This window comes from Oncorhynchus gorbuscha, linkage group LG07 (genome assembly GCF_021184085.1).
Source record: "Oncorhynchus gorbuscha isolate QuinsamMale2020 ecotype Even-year linkage group LG07, OgorEven_v1.0, whole genome shotgun sequence".
NCBI classification, from domain to species: domain Eukaryota; kingdom Metazoa; phylum Chordata; class Actinopteri; order Salmoniformes; family Salmonidae; genus Oncorhynchus; species Oncorhynchus gorbuscha.
This window is the reverse complement of record NC_060179.1, coordinates 60,171,061-60,182,528: the sequence shown is the minus strand read 5'-3', so window position 1 is coordinate 60,182,528 and position 11,468 is coordinate 60,171,061. Positions and strand designations below refer to the sequence as shown.

Sequence of the window (11,468 nt, the reverse complement as noted above, 5' to 3'; positions counted from 1 at the left end):
TCTCAATTGAGTTGAGGTCGGGTGATTGTGAAGGCTAGGTCATATGATGCAGCACTCCATCATTCTCCTTGGGCAAATAGCCCTTACAAAGCCTGGAGGTGTGTTTTGGGTCATTCTCCTGTTGAAAAACAAATGATAGTCGCACTAAGCGCAAACCAGATGGGATGATGTATTGCTGCAGAATGCTGTGGTAGCCATGCTGGTTAAGTGTGCCTTGAATTCTAAATATATCACAGACAGTGTCACCAGCAAAGCCATCACTCCTCCTCCATGCTTCACGGTGACAAACGTCATGCAGAGATCATCTGTTCACCTACTCTGCGTCTCACAAAGACACAGCGGTTGGAACCAAAAATCTCAAATTTGGACTCATCAGACCAAAGGACAGATTTCCACTGGTCTAATGTCCATTACTCGTGTTTCTTGGCCAAAGCAAGTCTCTTCTTATTAGTGTCCTTTAGGAGTGGTTTCTTTGCAGCAATTTGACCATGAATGCCTGATTCAAACAGTCTCGTCTGAAGAGTTGATGTTGAGATATGTCTGTTACTTGAACTCTGTGAAGCATTTATTTGGGCTGCAATTTCTGAGGCTGGTAACTCTAACTTATACTCTGGGACTTCCTTTCCTGTGTTGGCCCTCATGAGAGCCAGTTTCAACATAGCACTTGATGGTTTTTGTGACTGGACTTGAAGAAACTTTCAAATCTCTTGAAATGTTCTGCATTGAATGTCCTTCATGTCTTAAAATAATGATGGACTGTCATTTCTCTTAGCTGATTTGAGCTGTTCTTGACATAATATGGACTTGGCTGCAATTTCTGAGGCTGGCAACTCTAACGAACTTATCCTCTGCAGCAGAGGTAACTCTGGTTCTTCCTTTCCTGTGACGGTCCTCCTGAGAGCCAGTTTCATCATAGTATTTTGTGGTTTTTGCAACTGCACTTGAAGAAACTTTCAAAGCCCTTGAAATTTTCCAGAATGACTGACCATCTTGTCCTAAAGTATTGGACTGTCAGTTCAATTTTTTGACACTTTTTTGGTTACTACATGATTCCATATTTGCTAATTCATAGTTTTGATGTCTTTACTATTATTCTACAATGTAGACATTTTACAGTGGCCTTTTGTCCCCAGCACAATGTGCACTTGTGTCGTGATCATGCTGTTTAATCAGCTTCTTGATATGCCACACCTGTCAGGTGGATGGATTATCTTGGCAAAGGAAAAATGCTCACTACCAGGAATGTCAACAACCTTGTGCACACAATTTGAGAGAAATAAGCTTTTTGTGTGTATGGAACATTTCTGAGATCTTTTATTTCAGCTCATGAAACATAGGACCAACACTTTACATGTGGCGTTTTATATTTTTATTCAGTACAATTATAGCTGAAATGTGTGAAGGTATTTCCTCATTCTCTCCTGTAATTTTCCCCTTTACTTCCTGGTATATTCCAATCATATCTTTCAGTTTATGAAACAGTCAAATAAAAAAAGTAGAGACAGAATCTAATATTTTATTATATATTTACATGACAACGCAGGGACATGGATATCCCTGTTTGATCTTATACAAGACATCATAAAATATGACACAAAAGAGGAACATACGTTCCAACGAGAAAAACAAATGAAGAGAATGTGCTTTGGGAATAGGTATGAAAGCGAGTCAACGGCAGAGCAGAAAGATTACGGTACAATAAATAGCAACATATCAAAGGGAAGCATTAACGTGTCTTATTGTTGATAGATCATTCTGATTCTTGGAAAATGTAGCAATCAACCACTGAGAATATATTACAACTTAAATCCGGTGTACTGACAAAACTTAATCACACAGTATATTACACAGACACACTGTCACCGGTTCTACCAGAGAGGTAAGGGAACAGCTTCATCATCCACAGTGACAGATCAATAACACGAAAACAAACATCAAAAACAATCTTAAAGTATATACACAAACATCAGAACATGTAGTTTCTGTGCGGTGCTTCCAACGAGCAAAAGTCTGCTTGGTCGATTTCCAGATGCACCAGGAGAGGCTGAGGAGGAAAAGGCACGAGTCTATAGGGAATGAGACAACTAGAGGGTTTGATGAATGTCTCCTCTGTTCTGATACATGGTTTTTCAATTAGAAGCCAACAGTCAGACCACAACAGAGAGCATTGGGATAAACAGACAGGTTGGCAGGGCGCATTAAGAATGTTTTGTTCAAGTGAAACTCTCAGAACAAGGTACATTATGTACAGAGCTGTGTTACATTTTTTCGGTTTTATTTACTTTCTGCTTTGAACTTTGACATTGCGTTGAATGCAATCTTGTGGGTAGGAAAAAGGATAAACGATTTAAATAAAAAATAAATGTATGTGTGTGTGTGCAATTGTCCTCAAAGCACCCTTATCCCTCTCCCCCTGGTCTACTGAATGGCGGGGAACTCTTTGAGAATGTCACAGGTGTTCTTAGTGATGACCTCTCTGAGCTTCCGTACCCGGCGTGTGTTCGACGCTCCCACATAGCTGTCCGCCTGCAGCACGGCCATGCCGTCCCTCACATCTCCCATGACGATGACCTGACCTTCGCTGATGTTGGGACATTGGCAGTTCCAGTCCATGTTGGTGAAGGTCACCTCCAGAGGCTCCTTGCCAAAGAACCGGAGGCCCATCTTCTCATCCTTCAGGATCTCCTCCACTGTGACTAGGGCTTGGCCCGAGTCCCTCTCCTCCATCAGTCCAGACAACCTCCCCAGGATCACAAAGTCACTCTTACAGAAGCTGGTCACCATCTTGCCTCTGGGTTTACAGGTTTTACAGTGGTGGTTCTTAGGGAAGGGGCACATCTCCTCACAGGCCTCTCTGGACTCAAAGTTGTTGTCGTTGCCACTGCAGCCTCCGTAGATGAAGGACTGGCACTGCCTCTGGCTGCTGCTGTAGGCCCATCGGGGCTCGTAGGCCTTACAGGGACCCTGCAGGCTGGGCAGGCCACAGGGGGAAGACACCTCCGGACCACAGCACAACATACACATCTCATACGTCTCAAATGGTTTCCTGTTGCTGTTACAGCTGCCATGGGTGAAGGAGAAGCAACTGTTCCTTTTAGGCTCATAGTACCAGCTCACCCTCTCCTTTCCACCACACTCCTCCACCGTGTCAGGGGGCCTCTGGCACTCCTCGGCCGGGCAGCGGGTCATGTTCCTGGGCTCTTCTCTCCTCAGGGGATCCCTGGGCACCACGGTGAGGGCATGGTGGGCATGGGCCGAGCCAGAGGGGTTGTTTGCAGTACAGGTGTAGACACCAGAGTCCTGAGGCTGGGCGTTGTAGATCACCAGCTGGCCAATGTTGGTGACCACCACATTCCCCCTCACATGATTGGGTCTCATCACAACCCTCTCCCTTCCATCTCCCTCCACCTGGTGCTTTTGCCAGCTAATCTCGGGCCGCGGGTGCCCCGTGACGTCACACAGGAAGCTGGCCGTGTCTCCCACGGTAACCAACTGTTGTGATGAGCTGCTGGCCATGACTGGCGGCTGGGGTTCCGTCAGGAGTGGGGGCGTCTCCTGGAGGGGGGCTGTGGTTGGTCGGAGGGTGGTCTCCAGGGGCAACGGGGGGCTGGTGTTGGGCCAGGTGAGGTGGAAGCGACAGGTGACCACAGAGAGGGCGATGCCCTTGGAGCAGGCCTCAGCATCCATGTAGCACTTGTTATAGTAGGTCATGCCGTCGGAGGCGCAGGTGAAGTGAGGTTCTCTCTCACAGCGGTCCCTGCACTTACACACAGGCTGGCCTTCCCAGATGTCACACTGAGAGCCCTGCTGGGTGCACATGAAGCTGGCACAGGTGGCTTCTTTGGGCATGCCCACTGGACCCTTTTTCCCATTAACGTCCATGTAACGTGCCGCCACGCAGCTCTGGTTTCCACATACGTTGGGACAACACTTCTCAAACTTCTCACACTCCTGTAGGGAGAGGGGAGGGATTAAAAGGATTGGTTACTGTAGAATTTTACATGTTAGAGAAGCAATTGTAAAAAAAGATGTATTAAAATGATTAGATTAATAATTTAATGTTTATTCTCATTTAATACAAAAGCAGATGTTGAGTGACAAATTGCAATGCACTTTTTGAATTATACATAATATAGAATTACAAATTACTCATATTCTATCATGAATTAATTATTTTAAAACCTATAATTTAACAGCTTGAATTAAAACAATGTTATTTCTCACTGAGTAGAGTAGGACGTAATGACAGGGAACACTCACCTGGTCAGATTCGCACTCCCGCATACAGGTACTCATGGCGTCTACCCAAAGGTTGGGGTTCATCTCGTTGGGGCAGATGCCGGCATGGGAATAGGCTACTCCGGCTACAGACATGGCCCTGACCCGCTGGTCCAACCACAGAACCAGGCACTGCCCCAACAAGAACCAGATCCACCGGGGAAACAGCATCCACCACATCGCCAGCGTGTACCAGTTTCAAAGAAAATTTAGAGAGAAAAATGTTGTAGCCTATTTATTGATGCACAAATATAGATTGTTCAATGTCTCCGCCGATTATTGAGGTTTGAAATTCAAAGTTCAAACGATTTAAAACAAGTCTCCAGTAACCTACAAGTAAAATAGAGTGAAATTAATCTGTCGAGTTCCTGTTCGATCAGGTATCTGAAGTCTTGAGAGATGAAGATGCTCTATTTATACTTCAGAACTTTGCTCCAAAATATCCAATCGGCTTCTTCCCAGGCGATCTCCTGACCACATAACTCGCCCTTGCTCGCAAGTGACAGTTATGAATTGCTTGTGAGATGTTGAAAGAGTGGTAAAGCTGGGCTGGGACTGGCGGGGCACCTGTCTGTTAGAAGGATTGAGCTGGTATCCCCATTTAACCCAGTATGCGCCTTGTATGCACCGGGATACAGACTTGCGCACTGGAGGAAAAAAGACGCACGAGTTACTTGGAGAGATTGAAACTGTAGGCCTACTTCAATAATCTTAACAACAATCCACTCTGTGAAAAATGTATTTTCTAAATAAAATACATTTTGTTGATACGTTTTGCAGACTATTGGTTGCTTGCGTGTGACTGCTTTTGATGAGTTTTGATGACAGGCAGCCTAAGTCTACATGAAACTACTGTCATCCCCTCTAACCGTTAATGCCAATACTTCTGCGATATTTGAATAGTCAATTATTTTGTATAAAATTATTAGGGGACGAATTCGTTTTCATTTGGATAACAATTACTGTCAATGTGCAATTATGACCTTAGTGTAAATTATCCATTTGAATAGAACAAATTGACATAATTTTTTGCATTACTTGAATTCGTTTTAATGCATCGACTAGGCCTACTGTGATTTATTTTGCTGAGAGAAGAGGGACTAATAGTGCTTGTCATTCATCTAAATGAGGAACCTGAGTGCTTTTCACAGTCATCTCCAAGCCTAGAAGTATGAGGCTGGTGGATATCAGCACTCAAATGTGTGTGGATCAGGTATTGCACTAGGAGCTGGTATTATTAGTGTACACACACACACACACACACACACACACACACACACACACACACACACACACACACACACACACACACACACACACACACACACACACACACACACACACACACACACACACACACACACACACCTAAAATGTATTTCCATTTAAAATTTCCCTAATTCAACCTTAACCCTAATTCTAACCCTAAAATAGACTATCCTTAGACCTGGGAAATGTCCCCATGATGGATAATTGTCCTTGATTTACCATTCTTCTGAGGACTAGTGGAGTTTTCTGGTACACACAACGATAGTAAAACAAGCCAGCTGGAGAAACACAGGCAAAGCTCTGCCGAGGACACTGGATGGTGCCCATACTTGTTACTAATGGATATTGTTTAGACTCTCCTTTTGAAAGGGATTATATGTGCTTTGTACACCGTGTCTGTCCTGTCTGTTGCTTTATTGATGGATTGGTTATGATATCCAATCCATGACCTTATAAGGTAATATTGAATGTTTTGTAACTGATGTTTAGCCATGCAAATGATTATGTTCTCCTACAACCTTAATGTCTTAAGTGTCTTATATGTGAATAGAAAGATTCATCGTGATCATTTGAGGGGGTTAATTGGAGGTGCGGCTGTGTACTGTTAAATAGCACTTGTTGTACTGTGTTGTGGGTTTAGTGTCTGCGCCAGATCGTACGTGACTCACGTTGCCCAGCCGTTTGAGATGCAACTCCCTCAAGAACATTGAGCTCCCTCCAATTTGCAGTACACACACACACACAACACATCCTCCAAAACCTGCCTTTGTGCCGTGGATCAGGCGTGCTTCTAAATGACACCATCCGTCCCTGTTACAGGGGTTCCTGGAACATTACTTGCCCTTAACACCTTTCTGAAAAACAGCTAACTGTACCTCAGAGAGAAAATATAAACTTCTGATCTGTGATGCTCAGAGTTGACACATGGACGGTGACAGCCCAACAACAACCGAGGTGTTACTATAATCCTATCAGGCAGTCTGGTGTCTGCATAATACATATTATCATTCCTACTGTCGGAGTCAGGTAGAATAGTACTTTGGTAATGTGATTGCCATCAGGTGAGGCTGGAAACGCGATGGACTACTTGCTGAGTTGGATGAACCTCTTTCGTCAGGACAGCTTGATTTACGAACAGGAAGATACGGGGACAATGTTTCGGTCTCTCTCAGTGGAGGAAGTCACAACACAGATATAGATGACCCACAAACCAACAAATGCTCGTCACCAACAATGGCATTGACGTAAAATAAATGTTCTAGGGAATGCACATTCAATTCCCTTAGAAGAATCGACTATTCAGGCTGAATTTCTACACAGTCATGCTAATAAGGATACAGGGGCCACATGAGTGCATTTTACTGCAACAAAAGTCGGCCCTACTGTGTATTTAATCAAGCCTTAGCTGCGTGCCAGTATGAAGAATTATAGTAGGTCTAACCATTTTAATCCTCTCAGATGGATTGTTGTGTTTACAATATGTTTTCAACCAACAAACATATGTTGTTTTTCCCAATTCAGCAATTAACAATTATAATCTACAGTCTGATGTTGGTCACATCATTTCAATGAGTTTGGCCACAGGTACTGTCTAGTCACTGGGTAATCTAACATCTAGCACTGCAGGTTCAAGTTCAGGCCAGAATGGCCTAAAGCAGTGATATGGTACATTTCTGAAGCAAAAGGGTGTGTGTGTGTGTATGTGTGTGTTTGGATGGGGGGATAGATGTGCTGAAACACCCACTTTCACCAGTCAAAGCAACTCAAAGTGTGATTGATGGATAGAGAGGAAGGAACAACATAGTACAATCTGTCACGTACCCCACATAGGAAAGATCTCTTACCTTACATGCCCTCCTCCACTCCATCTGTCATTGACAAATGCAATGTTTCATTTGGAGCCGAAATTAATAAACTCCTGTCATACAGGTGAGGATGGATGGATCTTGAGGCTTAAACAGGTATATAATAATAGGGTGATTCTTTATAAGACATGACAAAGTCAACACAGGCAGCTTTAAAATGGAATGAAACTCGAAATAGAATAAAAATCATTAGACATCGCTCTAGCAGCTAGAAGAGGTTATTTAAGGTGCTCAGAACTGTGCGTTCGGAAAGTATTCAGACCCCTTCACCTTTTCACATTTTGTTACGCTAAAACCTTATTCTAAAATCTTTTTTTTTTTTTTAAGTCGCATCAATCTACACACAATACCCCATAACGGCAAAGCAAAATAAGGTTTAGACATTTCTGCAAATGTATTCAAACTAAAAAACAGATACCTTAGTTACATAAGTATTCAGACCCTTTGCTATGAGACTCAAAATTGAGCTCAGGTGCTTTCTGTTTCCATTAATCATCCTTGAGATGTTTCTGCAACTTGATTGGAGTCCACCAGTGGTAAATTAAATTGATTGGACATGATTTGGAAAGGCACACACCTATCTATTTTTGGTCCCACAGTTGAAAGTGCATGTCAGAGCAAAAACCAAGCAATGAGGTTGAAGGAATTGTCTGTAGAGTTCAGAGACAAGATTGTGTCAAGGCACAGGGAAGGGTACCAAAACATTTCTGCAGCATTGAAGGTTCCCAAGAACAAAGTGGCCACCATCATTCTTAAATTAAAAGAGTTTGGAACCACCAAGACTCTTCGTAGAGCTGGCCGCCCAGCCAAACTGAGCTATCAGAGGAGAAGGAATTTGGTCAGGGAGGTGAACAAGAACCGATGGTCACTCTGACAGAGCTCCTCTATGGAGATGGGAGAATCTTCCAGAAGGACAACCATCTCTGCAGCACTCCACCAATCAGGCCTTTATGGTAGAGTGGCCAGACGGAAGCCACTCCTCAGTAAAAGGCACATGACAGCCCGCTTGGAGTTTTCCAAAAGGCACCTAAAGGACTCTGGTCAAGATTCTCTGGTCTGATGAAACCAAGATTGAACTCTTTGGCCTGAATGCCAGGCATCACATTTGGAGGAATGCTTGCACCATCCCTATTTGAAGCATTTCGCTACACACGCAATAACATTTGCTAAACATGTAAATGTGACAAATACAATTTGATTTGAGGATCACCTTCCAACAGGACAATGACCCTAAGCACACAGCCAAGACAATGCAGGAGTGGCTTCGGGACAAGTCTCTGAATGTCCTTGAGTGGCCCAACAAGAGCCTGGACTTGAACCCGATCGAACATCTCTGGAGAGACCTGAAAATAGCTGTGCAGCGACATTCCCCATCCAACCTGACAGGACTTGAGAGGATCTGCAGAGAAGAATGGGGGAAATTCCCCAAATACAGCTGTGCCAAGCTTGTAGTGTCATACTCAATAAGACTCAAGGCTGTAATCACTGCAAGATGTGCTTCACCAAAGTACTGAGTAAAGGGTCTGAATACTTATGCAAATATGATATTTCAGTGTTTTTTGTTATGTTTATAACTTTTGCAAAAATGTCAACAACAAAAAGTTTTTGCTTTGTCATTATGGGGTATTGTGTGGAGATTGATGAGAGAATAAAAATGATTTAATCAATTTTAGAATAAGGCTGTAATGTAACAAAATGTGGAAAAAGTCAAGAGGTCTGAATACTTTCGGAATGCACTTCCATTTGGACAGTGAGGCTATACTTTAAAATGTGGCTCTATATTCCAGTAAAATCAGCATTATTAGGATTCATTTAAATGTGTTGAGAAACATCTTATCCACTCAAAGAGAATGACTCCAGTCATCATTCACCATTCAGTTCCTATTGGGCAAAAAATAACCCAAAACAATCCAACAAGTTTGTAGAGTCACAAGCCTGATGAAGTAATTTCTAGGAATATTGGACCAAATACTAAACTTTTGCCTACTTTAATACATTATAGGCATAGGTGAACTTGTCCAAATACTTAGGACTTTTTCAAAAATGGGGAGAGAACATGCATAAAGTGCTTTTATTTCTAAATGGTAAAACAGATATGTTTAGCAATAGGACATTCTGTACTGTTGCCTCATATCAAACATTTGATTTCAAATCTAAAACGCAATCCTGACAATTTGTTTCTCCCTGAACTAAATTGATCGATGAATGACAGATTGCCTAGACTAGAGCGTGCATATACCTGGTTTACTAAGTCTCTCAATAAAATAAAATATCAAAATACAGACACTGACTGCATCCCTTGACAGCGAGAGTTCTACACAGTACACGTGTGATCTATACTTGGAACACCTGATTAAGTTATCACAGACAATGGTGCACAATTCACTCAATTGTCAAGCTTCTGATAAATACTTTAATCCATCAACTTCCCCTGTGGCAATGTAAGTCCTATCAATATCAGATCCTGCTAAAGAAATATGTCTGCAACTGTCAGTGTCCTTACACCACCACCTCCACCTGGGAGGCTTTCGGAAAGCAGCTCTTTGATCCAAAAGCAGCCCAGAAAATATCTACTGTGCCAAAACTGACATATTGGCATTTCTCTGCTACCACAGACATCCTATATTTGGCAATACACTGACAAAACAGAGAAATCAAGGCCTTAGAAAAACAAGGTTGGCTTTGTTCGATCCCAGATAAACTTCTTGCTTTGTCACCACTTCACTTGAGTTGTTTTCAATCTTGATCTCACTTCTGACTCTAGTGCCTGAGGTGTAATCTCTGTGGTGGGTAGCGAGGAGTGGAGCTCCAAACCAGCTTCTCTCTCATGTGGTTTTGCCCTATAGGCTGAGACGTTACTCAGCATCCTGATTCCTGGCACCTTGAGCTCATCCATCGTCAGCTAAACCAATCACCTGTCAGCATTTGGTGCAGCTATTCTGCCCTTAGGCACAGATCTAGGATTAGTTTACTCTCCCCAAATCTTTAGCATAACAATTAGGGGGGGAAGCTCTGGAAGCAACTTCATCCTGAGTGACCACATCAACCACCCATCACACTGCAGCAGTCATGACTAAGGTTAATTATAAAAGAGTAAAAATAGCAGCTAAGCTCTCAGGATGATTGTGGAACAGATTCACTTTCATTGCGCAAATATACTTAATGAAATGCTTGACATTTCAAATTACTAATGTTTATTGGGGTATTTTCTGCATTCAAAACAATACTGCTGCGGAGTCTTTAAAGGGTAAATGTGGTCCTTTGTGGCTCAGTTGGTAAGCACGTGGCACTAGCAATGCCAAAGGGGAACATTTCAGTTGAATGTATTCAGTTGTACAACTGACTAGGTATCCCCTTTCCCTTACTCAGATAACACCAGCTCCCATCAGTACTGAAGCCTGAGTCTGAGGAATGATGCAGCGTGATTTAAGATCCCCCTCTAGTGCTTATATGCAGTAACTTTAGCATGAATGTATTTACCTCACCGGGGTCGCCAACCCTGGTTCCGGAGAGCTACAAGGTGAGAAGCCTTGGATAATACCTTTTGACGCGAAAATTAATCAAACTATCAATTATGGATGGTGGTTTTGGCACCACTACCTCACCTTTGAGTGACAACGGCCTCTCACTTTGCTTTTAACAAGGGGTCCATTGTACTAGTCAGTGAGATATTCCATGCAGAAGGCTTATAGGTTCGCTAAAATGTCAATGTTAATCTAGGCCAGGGCTATTCAACTGGCAGCCATTGTACTAGTCGTGGCCAGATCAGCCCCGTTTTTTCATTTAGACTGGCCCTTTGATCAATTCTGCACATTAATAAAATATCTGCAAAAAAATCCCAACCAAAATTCTAAATTAAGTGCCAAAATTATAAGCACTTTGGTTGTCTATACTGTAGCTTTGTGCTTTGCGTTTTCACATGTGGCATGTTGATTATTTTCCTTCATATACATTTGGCTCTAACGTTTGAACGGTGTAAGTTACAAAATATTATGACCCCAATTCTGAAAGCTATGACTATCAGGAACATGGACCTGCCTTCTGTTTCCCTCTCTG

At 42.8% G+C, this 11,468-nt stretch overlaps 1 protein-coding gene across 1 annotated transcript; it reads right to left on the bottom strand.

The window, feature by feature from the left end:
• Positions 1 to 1,496: 1,496 nt before the first annotated feature.
• On the bottom strand, positions 1,497 to 4,826 carry LOC124040133 (WAP, Kazal, immunoglobulin, Kunitz and NTR domain-containing protein 2-like). Its single transcript, XM_046357015.1, has 2 exons — positions 4,261 to 4,826; positions 1,497 to 3,951 (listed from the first exon to the last, which is right to left on the bottom strand). Exons 1-2 carry the CDS (start codon positions 4,456 to 4,458, stop codon positions 2,419 to 2,421), a joined length of 1,731 nt encoding a protein of 576 aa, XP_046212971.1. The 5' UTR covers positions 4,459 to 4,826; the 3' UTR covers positions 1,497 to 2,418.
• Between the last annotated feature and the right edge of the window lie 6,642 nt (positions 4,827 to 11,468).

Excerpts from the sequence above, each read along its gene's own strand:
- LOC124040133 (XM_046357015.1), bottom strand. The coding sequence starts at position 4,458 with ATGTGGTGGATGCTGTTTCCCCGGTGGATCTGGTTCTTGTTGGGGCAG. Across the intron at positions 3,952-4,260 it reads GGGAGTGCGAATCTGACCAG|GAGTGTGAGAAGTTTGAGAA; the intron begins GTGAGTGTTCCC and ends CTCTCCCTACAG.